Genomic DNA, 17,897 nt, shown 5'->3' on the forward strand with positions numbered 1-17,897 from the left:
GTGCTGAATTTACACGCATATAATACACAGCAAGTCCCAAAGTATGTACAAAGCTTAGAAAAAATATTTGAGCCGAACATTGATAGCTACTATAGTACTTGTGTCATAGGGAACTCAGATCAAGAGAATTAAGATTCTCATTATATTTTACAATTTTCATCACAATATAATGCAATAAATTAGCAACATTCTTCGCTCGTTTCTATTATTAAATTGATTTAACGCTTTATATTGAAAAAAAAAACAAAACAACGGAAATGAGACTACCAATTTCATCAAAAAATTCGTCTTACAATTTCGTACAAACTTAATGCCCAATTCTCACTTTGATACTTGTAGGTGCTTGCCGCTGTTTAGCAATAGTGTAAAACCAGCATAACATTCACGCTTACAAAATATATAAAAATTGTTATCGGGAAGAGGGTTAATACATTAAATTAATCAAGGGACATTCCGGCATCATCATCTTTTTTACTATTTTGATCGTCTTTAGATTTATCCTTTTTTTTGTCGTCTTCTTTTGTCGTGGTACCTGACGAAGAAGAAGTGTCTTCCAGTGCCTTGAAGACGGCTTCAATGTTTCCCGTATTTGCAGCAGATGAGACTTCCGACGGTAAGCCGAATTGTGACATTACTGGCCCCATCTGTCCGGAACCCACCGCTGAAGAAAACTGATTTGCGGCCTATAAGTTTATTAATGCACTAAATTAATTTTATCTTTTCATGTATATACAAAAATCTTAATCATCTTGATATGCGCTTAAACTAGACAATTTGACACAAACTTTTGTTTTAACTTAATTTCACTTGTACACTTTCACATTGCACATAGGTTGAAAATTCTGGAGTATATTTGTCTCCATAATTGTAAATTTTTTACGATTTTGTTCCGCCCTCAGCAACATGTTCAGATAATCTGTTCAGTTTAAATTTGGCGTTTTTTTTTTAGGATTATGTTTTTCAATTTCAATTACAATGAAAGTACAAACTAACACATTTTCTATTAATTTGTTTGTTTGTTCTTAGAAGTGCTCCAAGTAACTTTATTAGGGTAATTAGAAATATTTAAATCTAAATGGTTGATTTGGTTATTTGTGTGCATAGTATTTATATGCCAAAAATATATATTCACCTAAAAAGTAATAATAGATGGGGGCGCACAGTGCATTAACACGTTTTTTGGGATCATTAACACCTAATTGAATGGTTTCATTGCCATTGTAGGTAGGCAGAGTATACGTATATCTTTCCACCCGGTAAGCTGATTCTGGTCCAGTAGAATATTCCGGGGCATCAGCGGCAGCCTCTGGGGTGGCTTGACCGTCTACTGTGCCAAGACAGCCGACGTAGTCTTCGAGTATAGCATCAACTTCTCCACTGGCCGAACGTCATTGGGGACAACTGTGCGACTGATTGTAGTGTTGATGGCAAAATCACCCCTATCTTGCTCGAGTTCTGTTTTGAGCGAGTGTAGAGCATAGATAATACTCGGCGTAGAGCAGTCGTTTAGTACATAGGCCTTTAAAATCTTTGGTCCCGGCCGGAATCTCGCAGGGGGTTCGGCCCTCGTCCTCAATAAAAAAAAGACTATACGCCCCAACTGGTGAAAAGTAATCGCCGGGGGCATAGCGGATGAACTGCCTTCTGCTGAGGACTCTCCTCAAGACTGACTTATACAAAGAGCGCCATAACCACTGAAGCCTGTTTTGTTATCCTTAACAGTAGGTACATAGTAATTGAGTGAACTTTTTATATCATTTAAAGAGAATTTGAGGGCCCAGTGAGTCAAACCCTATAGTATTATGGCTTGGTTATGTTCAGCCTAGCATATTTCGTTTGTTCGATCAAATCTATTTTAGAGTAGGAAATAAGTAGGTACTTGCAACAATAATTTATTGAATCTTGATGGTGGGAATGTATAGAAGACTATTAGAAAATAGTAACGTCATGAAATAGAAGGTAATCGTTAACTTCCATATTTTTTTATAAATCGAAAATAAATATAGTATTAAGTGCAATAAAAACAATAACATATTAACATTTTAGGGCAAAGAGATTATAAGCCATTTAAAATAGTTACCGTGATTGCTTTTTCAAAGGAACGTAAGGACCAAAATTGTTTGAATTTTTTTTTTCCAGTTTATTACAGTTTGAGGTAGATCAACTTCATTTCATTCCGTTTCACTGAGATTTTGTAAACTAATGTATCTATATCTACACATATATAGGTATATCCATCAGACTTCAGTAATTCATACGGAGGATAGAACTACCTCTACCCTCCATAGTAATTCACTATATAAACTAGAAACTGCCACACTGCCAGATTGCCATACTGAAAAAAAAAGAAATACTGTCCCTGATCATGCCGTGATGATCATCAGCCAAGCCCCTAATTTGAAGCATTTAATAAATCTCGTTTGAAGAACATTACTCGACAGAAATAAAAACAATAAACAGAAAAGTCTCCAATGCTACCAAGATGAGACTAGTCCGGACGTTGGTTTTCTCGATTTTCCTCTATGGTGCAGAGTCGTGGACGATTCGAACAACAGAGCGGAAAAAAATAGATGCGTTCGAGATGTGGTGTTGGCGATGAATGCTCCGCATACCGTGGACCGCCAAGAGAACAAACAAATCTGTTCTCGAGAACTTCGTATAGAAACGAGACTGTCGACGATTTGCTACCAGAAGGTTCTTGGTTACTTTGGTCATATTACTCGGCGGCCACCAGACAACCTTGAAAGATTGATTGTGGTGGGCAAGGTAGAAGGGAAAAGACCCGCCGGCCGGCCACCATACCGTTGGTCGGATCAGATAACTGCGCTCAGTGGATTCTCTGTTGCGAACGCCCTGAGAGAAGCAGAAAACCGAAGCAAATGGAAGCTGAGGGTACAAAGAGCCACGAAGGGCTTTCAAGGACACGACCTTCAGCAATGAAGTATTCGACTAAGAAGAAGAAGAAGAACATTAACTTAAATCGTTATCCTTATAAGTACTATATTAAACCATACAGCCCGCTGCATGTACTAATTCGACATGAATCTACTATCAATTCCACAAGTTAGCTATACACACGGGTGATTAGGTTAGGTTTTGGCCTCGAAACAATCTTGCGATTCTGTTCATAGAGTCGAGTACTGTATGGTGGCCAATAACAAAGTTAGAGACGTGCAGAGCAGCACAAAAAAAGGTTAAACTGGGTTTCGGAGCTGTAGCGAGGACCTAGGAAACATTTTTAACCACTACTGCACTATTGAACTCTACACTGCAACTTTTAGCAATACAGGCTAAAACTAGTCACAAAAAATTAGGGGATAATTGGATCCTAAAAGAAATTAAACGGGTATTTTTTTGTTTCAACCCACGTACTGAACTGCTTGACATAAGCCTCCTCCAAAGTTCGCCATAATAGCCGGTCGTAATAACCGCAACTTGCATTCAGCGGATTCCCGCGACTTTTAGCGGGTCGTCGCAATGTGAATAGTCTGTGATGAATTGTAATAATAAATATTCCAAAAATGAGACTTGGACAAGGATTTTTAGCGCTTAAGGAAAATAATCCAATCTGGTATATTCTATGTATACTGACGGTTCTAAAATCAGTTCAGGAAAGAAAGCGGCTATGCACTCTGTGTAAGGATGGGTAGAACGATAAATCCACCTAAGAACTCGAGTTATTCTAGGCTCGTCGAAAATATATGAATAGTTCTTAAAATACATACACAAACTTTACAACATATTTGGATGAAATTTTGCCCAAATAAGTTTATAACTTGGTTTAATACTTTTTATCGTGATAAATGACATGATCCAGGCGAGGCCGAATATACTTACTTATTGTAATTGCGACATTGCGTTCGCTGTTTCATGATTTTACTTACCAAGGAATCTACAAATAAGAAAAGTAGCTTGTAGACAAAAGTGACAAAATAACTATTTATGTTTGAAAAGGGCCACTTCATTTTTTCTAATTAACCATTTAGCAGGTATGAAAACCCAGCGCCCAAACCATTGCCCATCGTCAATAGTTACCGTAGCGTTCCCAATAGCGTTGGATAGAACACACTACTGCGCAGCGGAGGCAACGCAGCATCCATTTTTTTCCTACCTATGCTTATAGCCTTGAGAGGCTATTTCAGCTTCACCCTAACGTATAGGTGAGCTCACGGGGCTCAAACCGGAAATGATGCTAACGCTGGCCCTAACAAGAGCAGTGCTTCGCAGAATCTACCACCGGATCGGAAACGCAACCCACTGAGAAGATCCAGCGAGAAACTGAGTGTTTATTTACTCGTCGAGCCTTTCGTTGCAAGTGACGGGTTCGGCGAGGGCGGTGAACGGTGCTTGAGGTACCTAAAAGCACCGTAATGGATCGGGAGGATCCCTAATGACGGGGCATCAATCGCATTTGAGTGTCAAGGCAGGAGAAGACCTATGTGCTTAGTGCGTGTTTTTTAACGTTTTCGATAGCGTAAAAGTTAACTCAAATTGGTATGGAGTTCTATGAGGAGGCAGTCTCCTCCCGGTGATGGTCATGGGGCGACCCAAGAGGGTTGCGGCTGCGCCGCACGCTACCGTTACTCTAGCGAGCTGGCACCAGGAGGACGGGACGACGCGTCGGCGGCTGCGGTCCGCATTTTCGTCGTCGCTGTCGTCGCCGAACATACTCTGGAAGAGCAACCCGGTCGGCGGTGTATAGCGTTTCGACCCGGCAGGCTGGTTCTGGCCCAGCGGGGTAACCCGGAACACTAGCAGCATCGCCCGGGCGGCCTGGTAGGGCCGCCGTACCACGGAGACCGACGTCATTGGTCGTCGACTATCGCCTTGAAGACCTGTCGGTCGGGCGTCCTCGGGGTGGCGCCGCGTGTCTGGTTGTAGTGTTGACCGCGGGAGCCCCCCCTACTCAACTCAACACCTGCAGATCGTTGAGTCTCACATACCCCGCGCGCCCCTTATGCGCGTGGACCTCGTAGGAGGTTCGGCCCCCGGCCCGAAAAAATAATAATAATTGGTATGGAGTTGGAACGTTTGCCGCTAGAGGGCGCTGTTGTTATGGTTGATATTGATTTATCAGAAATAATATTTTGTTGGTATTTATTTAGTAATGTGAGATGATTGAGATAGATTAGGCTTAAATATACTTGATTTTTAGGGCGTCAATATTTCCTTTATACTGAAAATATCAATATTTGCAAAAAGTATTTGACTTTTTGGCGCTTATGATATAAATACGAGTTATTGAAAATGTCCGTAAGTTAGTAGAAAATTCTTGCAATTAAAGTAAAACGCATTTTGTACGTGAGAAAATATATATTATTTATTCACAGTTGAAAAGAAATAAAATGCTTGAATATTAAACGAAATTTAATTATTTTTGTCAATAAAAGTAAATCGCTAAAATAATTAGAGTGAAATTTGTTTGTCATAATACACTATTTTGTATAATAACTAAAGGGCCATTCATTAATAATACAATAACTAATTTTCTGTGCACTGTAACAACACATATCTATACGATTTCAGACTCCCAATCTACGTTCTTACGCAAGATTTTTTTAAATAAATTGTTACCTATGTGCATTATTAAATAATTACGTACACTAATATTTATAGTTTGACATAAATGGTTTTTGTAAAGGTAATTATTATTAATATTATTATAACTGTTAATTAGATATGAAAAAAAATATTCATTGTAACTTGCCCTAGCTTTACGCAAGAATTGTTTTAACAACCCAGGAGTCTATGAATGGTCCCTAAACTTATACCAACTAATATTATCCCAAACTGTTATTCTGGGTGAACAGGAACAAACAAATAATACTATTATAAAAGTACATATATATCGTTTATTTTAGCAAAGTTATAAGATATTCGCGTGATGGGCCTAATTGTTAGTGCTGAATTTACACGCATATAATACACAGCAAGTCCCAAAGTATGTACAAAGCTTAGAAAAAATATTTGAGCCGAACATTGATAGCTACTATAGTACTTGTGTCATAGGGAACTCAGATCAAGAGAATTAAGATTCTCATTATATTTTACAATTTTCATCACAATATAATGCAATAAATTAGCAACATTCTTCGCTCGTTTCTATTATTAAATTGATTTAACGCTTTATATTGAAAAAAAAAACAAAACAACGGAAATGAGACTACCAATTTCATCAAAAAATTCGTCTTACAATTTCGTACAAACTTAATGCCCAATTCTCACTTTGATACTTGTAGGTGCTTGCCGCTGTTTAGCAATAGTGTAAAACCAGCATAACATTCACGCTTACAAAATATATAAAAATTGTTATCAGGAAGAGGGTTAATACATTAAATTAATCAAGGGACATTCCGGCATCATCATCTTTTTTACTATTTTGATCGTCTTTAGATTTATCCTTTTTTTTGTCGTCTTCTTTTGTCGTGGTACCTGACGAAGAAGAAGTGTCTTCCAGTGCCTTGAAGACGGCTTCAATGTTTCCCGTATTTGCAGCAGATGAGACTTCCGACGGTAAGCCGAATTGTGACATTACTGGCCCCATCTGTCCGGAACCCACCGCTGAAGAAAACTGATTTGCGGCCTATAAGTTTATTAATGCACTAAATTAATTTTATCTTTTCATGTATATACAAAAATCTTAATCATCTTGATATGCGCTTAAACTAGACAATTTGACACAAACTTTTGTTTTAACTTAATTTCACTTGTACACTTTCACATTGCACATAGGTTGAAAATTCTGGAGTATATTTGTCTCCATAATTGTAAATTTTTTACGATTTTGTTCCGCCCTCAGCAACATGTTCAGATAATCTGTTCAGTTTAAATTTGGCGTTTTTTTTTTAGGATTATGTTTTTCAATTTCAATTACAATGAAAGTACAAACTAACACATTTTCTATTAATTTGTTTGTTTGTTCTTAGAAGTGCTCCAAGTAACTTTATTAGGGTAATTAGAAATATTTAAATCTAAATGGTTGATTTGGTTATTTGTGTGCATAGTATTTATATGCCAAAAATATATATTCACCTAAAAAGTAATAAAGATCATAATGACAAAAAAAAAAATTAATGACGTCCAACGACGTAATCAATACTTTGCGCTTTAATATTGTAACATTCAATATGGATGCATAAATGTAATGAAACATAAGTAATGCTCGTGTTGAACGCCGAAGCAAAAAAAAAAAGGAGAAAGTAAAGTTGAAGCCGCACACGTGAACTCAGAGCAGCAGGGAGCGCGCTAGATTAGGGGATCACCTGAGCGAACTGCGGGGAGAGCAGGGTGGTCCTTACATCGTCCTGGGCGGGCAGGTGTGGCGCCAGTCGCACGGCATTCTCCGGGGCCGAAGCAGTAGACACTACGTCGGAAGCTGACAGAACGCTGCCCAGATCGACATTGACTGCACCAGCTACGGGGGCCGTCCTTGACGCACCGTTCCCTTCCGGCGGAGCTGTGCCTAGTTCGGAAAAGTAACGCTGCAGATCCGACAGGAATATTTGTCCGCCTGGAAACATAATTTTTTATTTATAGCTTATATGGGTGGACGAGCTCACAGCCCACCTGGTGTTAAGTGGTCACTGGAACCCATAGACATCTACAACGTAAATGCGCCACCCACCTTGAGATATAAGTTCTAAAGTCTCAGTATAGTTACAATGGCTACCCCACCCTTCAAACCGAAACGCATTGCTGCTTCACGGCAGAAATAAGCGGGATGGTGGTACCTACCTGTGCGGACTCACAAGAGGTCCTACCACCAGTAATATGTTAGTATAATTAGTCTTGTAAGTTTTTCAAATTCTAGATTAATTAACAAGTAGTTTTTGGAACTTGTCAATTTCCTTACTTCTATTCTGGGCAGGAGCATTGGCAGTATTGGGTGGTGTGGCAGTCGTTGTGGCCGTGGTTGTGGCGGTTGCAGCAGTAGGTGTGGGCGCGGTAACGGCGGGAGCGGGTGTCGCAGCTGGCAGGTCACGAGCGCGAGCAGGTGTACGTGTCTCTGTGCTGCTGCGTGGAGTGCTGCCACTGCGAGACGCGCTGCTGCCAGATGTTCTGCTACTGCTGTTATTCCTGTTTACATAAGTAGAACATATTATTAAATAATAAAATCTTAAAAAATGATTATGATTTAAATGTAGGACACCAGTGTGCTTAGTGCGAGTTGTTTAACGTTCTCGATAGCGTAAAGTTAACCCAAATTTGTATGCAGTTGGCGCCCCTAGCGGCAAACGTAGGCAGACGTTGTGCAAAAGTTGAGGGAGGCCAGCAGCTTTGTCGTCCATAAAAATTCGTATTTTTATGGATTAGTAATTAGGAGATTGTTTATAGGGGACTTATTGTCTCACATGTGTACCAATTTCTTCGCTGTTATAGGCAGACGAGCATACACTGATGATGTGTTGTTTAATGCCGCTCATGGACGTCAGCAATACTAGAGATAGAGTTAAGTCGCTGTCTACCGCTAGTACCACCCTCCTCCGCAAGTCTCGTTTGAAGTGTGCATGCAATGTGCAAATTTTTTCATTTACATTATATTGCATTGTATGATATGATTCACCCCACACATTCTCAACACATTAATTCAGGTCCACACTAAAGATCTATGTTTCTTAACGTCTGACTGAAGGTAGTTGGTAGTTGGTAGCATTCTCATTGTGACATCTATGGGCTCCTCCCACAGCTCAATTCAAATTTCCATTCAAGTAAAAAGCACCCTTTATAGAAACTGCTAAGTAAAAGTAAGTGTAATTCCTCATTTTTGGCTTATCCATAAATGTGACTTTTAATTACAATTCCATAAAGACTAAATTCCGTTGCATTATTAACTGATGACTTAAATTAATATTAATTTCGATATTATAATAGCCGGCAAACTTCTTGAGCATTTGTTGACGTAGTGGGGGTAAGTTCGCGCATGGTACACTCACGTACAAAAACATTATTTACTCTGCGTCATAATGCAATTAAATTATTAAAATCAACATATATATTTATTTATATACTTATTAGAACATCAACAAAAAATATAGGTTAATAATTGTAATAATTTAATCTTGCGGTAAAATAAATATTCCTTCTATTAAGTCATAACTAGAGCTGTTGCCAGGACTTGGTTCAGTTGAAGCGAAGCTGGTATTTGTAATTTTTTTTTCGTTATCATAATCTTGACCATCATCATCAATCACTGTTTTCATTACCCGAGTCGCTATCATCGTGATGAGTCGACATAGGGCTCATCGGTGTAGTTTCGGTCGGTTCGGTCTACTTTTTTGTCTATAATTAATTATTTTTTGAAGATATTCGATTCGTAGTAATCGAATGTAACTTTTTTCAATTACCAGCTTCCGATTATTTTCTGGTTTTTTTTTCCATCTGAAGCCTAGCTCTTTCATAATTCGTTTCCATTAAAATTTATATCTTCTTTAAATTTTTCGAAGCCTTTCTACGGTAAGGAGTTTCGCTGCTTGTTATGTAGTTATTATGATTACATCTTTTTATTAGATTGAACGAAACTATCCATTCCGGTAACTTTATTCTTCCCTGATCTTTTCTTACCCGGAGTCCGAAACACGGCGAGCAAGCCAGAGCCTTTAGCTTCGTTAATAATGCACCTAACAGTACTCACGGATGTTTTTGTTGCTTCCGAAGTCTGTTTTACTTTTCCATATCATTCTTCCTCTGTTTTATAATGAAGCAACATACGTCGTACATATTTTTTCTACCCTTTCTTTTGAATACTACACCAGTTTGTCGCGGCATAGTGTATTTTTTATAAAAAATCAACAAACAGCAATGGCAACAAAGTCAACAAGCAATTATAACAAATAACTTAACGATTAATAACGATAGACTTTTCACTGTACGCAAGCGTACTTTTGGGAGCAAGCGGAACGAGGGCGCGTTGCGGGGCGCAAGGTTCGACTGATCTACCAATAACGCGCTCGATACAATTTCCCCTGCCGTCGCGCCTCACCCTCACCACCAAAGTGATATAAAATTCGGTTCTGCGCAGTCAAGGTCATTTGCTCAAGAAGTTTGCCGGTTACTTTACCAGGGGTGTAAAAGGTTTTTTTTAAATTGAATGCAATCAATTCAATACTTCTATAAACTCATAATAGATTTTTTAATCAAAATTAGGCAATTATAAGCTGTTTATCTTCTGCTGATAAAATTAATTGTAAATTATTATAATACACAAAAATATGTGAGCAAACAAATTTTAATAAGCCAAACTGAACATTCATGACATACAGGTTTTTTTTTTATTGCCCTTGTAGGCAGACAAGCATACGGCCCACCTGATAGTGAGTGGTTACCGTCGCCCACGGACTTCAGCAATGTCAGAAGCAAAGCCAAGCCGCTGCCTACCGAAAATCATCTTCTCCATACAGCGAAGCAAGAGATATTTAATATCTAGCACTCCAGAAAACAAGACTGCACATATATTATATTAAATTACTCCATATTCCAAATTATTTATGTTTACTATTCACTATTATCATTTATTTATAAAGTAGGAAAAAGATAATGGTGTCAAAGAAAGATCTTTTTTTGTAATTGTTTGACTTTTATGTATTTTCATGATTACATTTTGATAAAAAATTTATGATGTATGCCTGTTTTATTACAAATGCATTGTTTGTTTTTTTTAAGATGATTTATTGGTTAAGGTTATTGGTTCCATCAATACTTAACCTGCTGATCTAAAATTTTGATGACATACTTATTGTCATAAAACTTAACTAAGGCAGACTTAAGAGAAAACAAAGTTTGTGCAAAAAACACTTAACTGATTCATGATGCATTTGCAAATCAATATAGAATGTATTTGAGGAACAAAAATGAATTCTAATACATTTTGAATTTTCAAGAAGCAGTTGAAAATGCTTTTAGAGATCATACTCTTAAAACTGGTTGAAATTGATCATCACAACCAAATGTAAGGTTAAATATGCAATATTTTTTTTATATTTACATTAGTGGCGAGAATGAGCTAAAATTGATATACTTATTGTGCTACTTATACTATTATAATATTATTAGCATAATATTTACCCCATTGTTCCTAAGAGAGAAGTAATTCCTCCCACTGGACCAACACCTCCAAATAATTGCATTAGCTGTTGTTGAGACATATTGTTGAGTAAATTACGTATTTCACGATCTTGCCCACCACTACTGCTTCCTCCACGCCCACCAGATGTAGGAGGATTGTTTAATGCTTCATTAATGCGCCGACAGTATTCTTCATCCTTGTCAGCCTTTGGCTCCTGAAAGGGCTTTCATTAATTTCTTTATCATAGAGTTTCATAGTTCAATAAGTTTTACTAATAGACTGTCATGTAGGAAGTAATTTGGAGGTCCTGATAGGTCGTCTTGTCAGTCTACATTGGTAGGTGCCACAATCTTGCCTATTTTTACCATGAAGCAGTTAAGCAGTCTGGAAAGGTGAGGCAACTGTTTTACTGTAAAAATATATCTCATGGTGGGTGTAGGCATATAACATCTACAGATGTTCTGGTAACTACTGCGCACCAAGTGGGTGGTGCACTCTAAGCAATAACCTCGTTTAAGTAATAAAAAAACGTTTATATAAATATAAAATATGTTTGTTAAAAAACTAGAAATTTCTTGGTTCTTGTAAAAATAAAAAGTCTAAAAGTGTGATTAGAAAACAAAATAAGCTATAAATCTCAATAAAATAGAAATACATATCATTAAATATTTTTTCTATAAAATAACAATTCTTCTTTAAGTGAGAATATTTTATATGATAGTAAAATTGCTACAATACTACTGAATAGTCAAGATGTCAGACTTTTAATCAAGAGAAATCAATATAAAAATCTAGTCTCTCAATCTATACAATTTTGACTTGGCAATCCAAAAATCTACCATTCTAAAGTACAGCTGAAATCAAACTGGCAATATTTTTTTTTAGAAACCATTGCCATAATTGTAGATTACAATGATTAATTAGTAAACAAATTTAAATGTTGCATCATGATTACTGTTTTTTAATACTTTACACAATAAATTAGCAACAATTTTTACCAAATTTATTTATATTTTTCACTAAGAAATTTACGGTCATCTCATGACAAACAGTTTTAAGGTTATAATATGTGTACTTTCAGACCTGCATCCAGAAGAAGCACTTCTTCGAAAACAACTTGAACTTGAGTACATAAACTCGGCCTGTGGTGCATTCATTCACACGCGTAAATTCACAATCATCAGGAAATATAAGCAAGTCATCCTCAACCTCCCCCGTAGTTCGGTCTTTCCAACAAAAGTGCATGAGAGAATCTTCTCCTTGGTAAACATACAAGAGCCCCTTCCTTTTGTCTGGATGTACCATACGACCTTTCAACGTCATACGACCAGCACGAAATTCTACTATGTGTTTGTTTCCTCCTGAACTTCCCCCAAGACCAGACGTATTGCCAAACAGTGCAGTAGACATTTTCTAAAAAAAAAAAACAAATCTGATCAAACCACAAATGGCGGAGACGGCAGGAACGAAAATAAATACATTTGATAAAAATGCAATTAAATAATTAATCACTTATCAAAGGAATTTAAATCCAGATCTTAATAACTTACATTTTAAAATTAATAGAGATTAAAAAACATAAGATGAACTTAAATGCCCAAAATCGAAATTTTATAAGTTAATAAATGATAACAAGTATGTACTAAGTACTGATATAAAATTTACTAGTATATAATGGATGTAGGTTATGCACTCAATTAAAATACAGCAGTGTTGTGGAGAAATTATTGTTAACTTACACTATGATATGCAGTGTCACTGTGAACCCTTAAAGTACTTTAACCCTTTACAGTAAACTGTTTGAAATAGTTTGAATAGAGTGACGACAAATATATTGAAGTAGGCAAGTACGAAATGTAAAATGACGCCGATGACTAGCACCTTTACTTTTTTTTTAAGGGATTTTATGACCTGGTAACTGAGACCTTTAAGTCATGTCTTATTTTAATTTATATTCATTTTTATGAAAAATGATATTATGGAGTGAAATGAAATGAAGACGACTAATTTGAGACATTAATCAACTGGGGTAAAATTAAATGAAATGAAATGGGATGAAATATAATCTCAGTAAAATGGTGGTCATTTACTAAGATTTTTTCAGTGGACTTTTTGGAGGATCTCGAGAAGTTACGTCCAGCGGCTTTGTTTCATTTTCCCACATTTGTGCACTTTCACAGATATTAAACAGTTAATAAACCACCATTCTTATACATTTAAACCCGAAGAAACACTAAATAGACAAAATAAAACAAATCACACAACTTCACTCCTCGCGTTCCCGCCAAAAAATCCTCTCAAGCACCTTTAGGTATATAAAAATAGGTTATACACTTAATATTGGTAAAGTAGAGTTGCTACATAGACCAATATCGGGACACGACATATTGTTCTATACGTACAATTGTTTATATAAATAGCACCTATTTTGAAGGCACACACATAAACATATATCTATCTCGTTCTTACTCAGTACTGTAACTCGCAGGAAAACAATATAACAGTATTTCAGTGCGTACATAAAATGAAACATGAATATACGTAAATGTCTAATATGGTCTAATGAGGCCGAAAATCCGCCATGTTTAGCGCACCAAATGTCATTGTCACGTCAGTTCAGCCGTCTGTTTTGAGTTGTACATTATTTATTGACTTTGATATCGATATAATATGATTGCTTATATAAAATTTCTTATTTTATCATGCTACCCCGCTTAAAACATACAAAAATAATAATTAAAACATATTTTATAGGATCTCAAGAAAGTCGATGCCCCAAAACTATTATCTACATATATTTAAATTCATTATGGAGCACTCATCCCAAAAATCGGACACCATTTTGAGGTCGGAATCTATTGATAATGACACTAATCATAAATACCTCTTAATAAAATGTGTCATCAAAACATATTTAGACACTCTGTTTAGATATTTCGGGCAAAAGGCTACCGACAAAATTTCTCTTCGGAACTATTTAAATAAAATAGTTTTATTCCGTAGCGAGTAAAACACTATTGTAAATTCATTAATTTTTTAATAATTAAGTGTATTTAGAGGGGAAGTCACAAGGAATGACGTTTGTAATTAAATAAATGTTCTGTAGGTGCTTTTTATCACGCGGTCCCTTGATAAGTTTAAAATTTGAATCACTCTCGAGAGTGATTCAAATGTTGCGGCGCACCTACCTTGAGGTTCGCTGCGGTAGTGTGTTACGGACTTTAGAGTCAGCAATACAATTAAAATAGATTGTAATAGTAAAATAGATTGTAACCGCTGCACGTTCAAGTTAAGGGTTCGGCGAATGCTGTTGGAAAAGTTAGCGGAATCGTCATGAACTTGATGAAGTTATTTGTTAAGGAAATTTATTCCTTTTAATACTGTATAAACTATTATATGTATGTATGTGTGTATATATGTATGTATGTATGTATATGTGATTTTGTATATATGTAGATATACTTTTTTTGTATGTATTCGTTACCTAATATAAATTTCATTGCACCTACCACTATTTACTCTGCACTACCTTTGGTTGACTGGTAGAGAATGCCTTAGGCATTAAGTCCGCCAATGTAAATTTTACATGAAGTGTAATAAATAAATAAATAAATAAATAATAGGGAGGTAAGTAGTCTAAGAAAAACACGTACTCTTATTTTCATATCCAAAACAGCATAGCTAGCATGCTAACGTTTTATCGCCGACATAAAGCTTTAATCCCTTTCCAGCATAAACGCAAGTGCGAGCGAGACGGCAACATACGAAACGACGATAACATTTAGCATGCTAGAAATGCGCAGATGGCACTGTACTGCGCCGCCGCCTTGGGTCCTGGAGGCGGAGGCGCTCGCTGCTGACTATCAGTGGCGGGCTGACCTTCGTATCCGGGGCGTGGCACGTCCCAGCCCCAGTGTGGTCAGAGCGCGGAGGGCCCAATCTCGGCGGTCCGTGCTGGAGGCATGGTCCAGACGGCTGGCCGATCCTTCGGCTGGTCGTAGGACCGTCGAGGCGATTCGCCCGGTTCTTGTGAATTGGGTGAATCGTGACAGAGGACGCCTCACTTTCCGGCTCACGCAGGTGCTCACTGGGCATGGTTGCTTCGGTGAGTTCCTGCACCGGATCGGAGCCGAGCCGACGGCAGAGTGCCACCATTGTGGTTGCGGCTTGGACACGGCGGAGCACACGCTCGTCGCCTGCCCCGCATGGGAGGGGTGGCGCCGTGTCCTCGTCGCAAAAATAGGAAACGACTTGTCGTTGCCGAGTGTTGTGGCATCGATGCTCGGCGACGACGAGTCGTGGAAGGCGATGCTCGACTTCTGCGAGTGCACCATCTCGCAGAAGGAGGCGGCGGGGCGCGTGAGAGACACGCAAGCCCGCCGCCGTCGAGCGGGGGCCAGGGAGGCGGATCTCGCCCAAGCCCTGGCCCTCTAAGTGTTTCGGGTCCCCTTCATATGTCGGTCTGGGGACAGGCGAAGGGGGCCTAAGAAGACGACGTGCAAGCTGCTCTGCACGCGTTTTACGCAAGAGCATCCGGGTGATGGAAGGCCGGCTATCCTCGACCCACGCTGGTTCTGACCCAGCGGGGTATTCCGTAGGATAGACCATTCTAACTGGCGCCATCTAGGCGGGCTCCGGATAGCCTGCCGACCGAGAGGGCTGGTGGTCGTGGCGCCGACGACCGCCGGTCCGGCGTCCCGAGGGGGAGGGTGATGGGAGAGATGTGCTCCGCACTAAACGCTTCACTTTCCCCCCTTTGCCTTTGCATGGGTTCTGTCCCATGCGAGGTTCGGACGCGGGTTGTTGAGCGACAGGAGGTTTTAGTCAGTTCGACTCCGACATGCCCCGCCTTCCATCCCCAGGGGAGGGCGGAAGTCCGGCGATTTCCTCCTGACCAAAAAAAAAAAAAAAACTGTACTGCGCCACATGTTTATGTTTTGCGGTCACTGAGTTGTCAAACGACAACTTTATAAAATCAGTGTAGGTAGCAACTTTTAAAAATCGTCACATCGTTTACTTGTTTCACATCACACACATCATCTTTGCAAATAGCAATATACTTACTTCCTATTAAAGAAGTATAAATTCTACAAATAATTAATACTCAACAGTATTTAAAATAAAATGAACCAAGAACGTTTACCGATAAAACCTAATAACATTATAATCTTCTGGGCAGCATTAAAACCGCCATGTTTAGTGGGCAGATGACGTCGCAGTGGCTCGCATTTTTTGTTGACGTTGCAATTCCTTAAGTTTCATACTTCAGTGGGTTGCAACCTTAAGCCTTTCTCGTACAGAGTACATCCAAAATAATGGGGCGAAAGTGTAAAATCTCCTTTATTTTTAATTAAAGCGTAATAAAAAACAAAAGATTTACAATTTCGAAGCTTCATACTACAACATTGGTGATTTCACGAACGAAAAGTCACGTGGTCTAGCTTTAGTCAATTCCACCTATTTGTGTGCATCACTCCGTAGTTAAGAAATGTACACTGCATTCTAGGCGTGTCATTTTAGTACTTCTCGTGGCTTTCATACCTCTAACATCTCTCAAAATCTCAAATTATAATTATAGTAAAGTATCTCGTCAGTACGAAGAATATCGTTAGTTTCAAATTTGAGTATGAATACAGGTTATTGCCATTCAAACTTATCATTGCTTCAGACAATCATACAGACTGTGTAATTTCTACTGTAATAATTCGGATGTAATAATTCGGAATCACGACCTACTGAGAAGATCCGGCGAGAAACTTAGTGTATTGTGTCTATGGGTTAGTTCGCTCGTCGAACGCTTCGTCGAACTAATCAACGAGTTCGATGAGGACGGTGACCCGTGCTTGAGAGGCCTAAAAGCACCCAGATTGAATCCGGGTTATCCGACAAGACGTGTTTCGGGCGACGGCGGCTTTGCGTTGCCCCGTTGCGGTCGGATAAGTAAGGTTTGTATTCTGACCTCAGGGTATAAGAATCGACAGCTGACCCCAAGCAGTACTAGGTGTATCTCCGACGAATGTTTGGATAATCATTTTTTAAGAATCTATTCTGAATTACCTTTATAATATAAATGCGGATGTGAGTTTTTTTTTGTAAATCACTTACATGATAAGACGAGTTCACGCGCCAGCTGGTGTTATATTGTTAAGGCAATGTACTACCATTATTGTTATTATGTTAGAATAAACACAAAAACTGTATCTTCAACGGTACTGCAGACTAACTATCAAGGGCGGATCCAGTTTTGGCTGGAGGGGGTCACATAGTCGTGATCAAGTCAAGAACATATAATTTAATTTTGATAATAATAGATACAAGTAAAAAGTAGGTATATTATTAATGTACGTAAGTACTGTACTTAAAAATATTTATTCTTTATTATACACTTGAAAAACTTGACACATAATAACTAGTACATATACACGTACATATTGCCATTTTCTCTTGAAGATATCCAGAGAAGCATTATCACGCGCGGAATGAGGCAGCCTATATATATATTCCATAACCGTGGTGAATTATTTGTCATAACAGCTAGAGGTATGCCAAGGGGTATGACGCACAACTCCTTCGATTCGCCTCGAAGGCTCCGTCGGCTGGGCGTCCTTGGGGTGAGCCGCGCCGTCTGGTTGTAGTGTTGACCGCGGTAACCCCCCTACCTCATCCGGGTTCTGGCCTCGGAGGGGATCGGACGTCGGGTGTGAGAGTGCAGGAGAGTCGTTTAGTGGGTGGGCCCTAAAATCCTTGGGCCCGCGGTCTGCTCACAACACCGTGCAGATCGTTGAGTCTCACATATCAAATAAAATTGATCATGGAGCTAATAAGTACCTACAAC

At 38.6% G+C, this 17,897-nt stretch overlaps 1 protein-coding gene across 2 annotated transcripts; it reads right to left on the reverse strand.

Annotated features, from left to right (window-relative positions):
- Positions 1 to 5,293: 5,293 nt before the first annotated feature.
- Positions 5,294 to 13,354, reverse strand: LOC119628509 (proteasomal ubiquitin receptor ADRM1). 2 transcript variants are annotated; one of them, XM_038010984.2, is made up of 6 exons: positions 12,802 to 13,354; positions 12,146 to 12,475; positions 11,062 to 11,276; positions 7,853 to 8,076; positions 7,299 to 7,510; positions 5,294 to 6,583 (listed from the first exon to the last, which is right to left on the reverse strand). In XM_038010984.2, the coding sequence occupies exons 2-6, from the start codon at positions 12,470 to 12,472 to the stop codon at positions 6,338 to 6,340; spliced, it is 1,224 nt and encodes a 407-aa protein (XP_037866912.1). In that variant the 5' UTR covers positions 12,473 to 12,475; positions 12,802 to 13,354; the 3' UTR covers positions 5,294 to 6,337. The 2 variants fall into 2 exon arrangements, with proteins under 2 accessions (XP_037866912.1, XP_037866911.1); XM_038010983.2 differs by having other exon boundaries at positions 7,263 to 7,510; positions 12,802 to 12,961.
- Positions 13,355 to 17,897: the final 4,543 nt, after the last annotated feature.

The sequence above is a fragment of the Bombyx mori genome, chromosome 5 (assembly GCF_030269925.1).
Source record: "Bombyx mori chromosome 5, ASM3026992v2".
Taxonomy (NCBI): domain Eukaryota; kingdom Metazoa; phylum Arthropoda; class Insecta; order Lepidoptera; family Bombycidae; genus Bombyx; species Bombyx mori.

What these genes read in the sequence shown, in the direction of transcription:
- LOC119628509 (XM_038010983.2), bottom strand. Translation starts at nt 12,472, where the DNA reads ATGTCTACTGCACTGTTTGGCAATACGTCTGGTCTTGGGGGAAGTTCA. An exon ending in TCTCTCTTAGGAACAATGGG is followed by an intron (nt 8,077 to 11,061) that starts GTAAATATTATG and finishes TTATGTAAACAG; the next exon opens with GAATAACAGCAGTAGCAGAA. An exon ending in TGCTCCTGCCCAGAATAGAA is followed by an intron (nt 7,511 to 7,852) that starts GTAAGGAAATTG and finishes TTATGTTTCCAG; the next exon opens with GCGGACAAATATTCCTGTCG.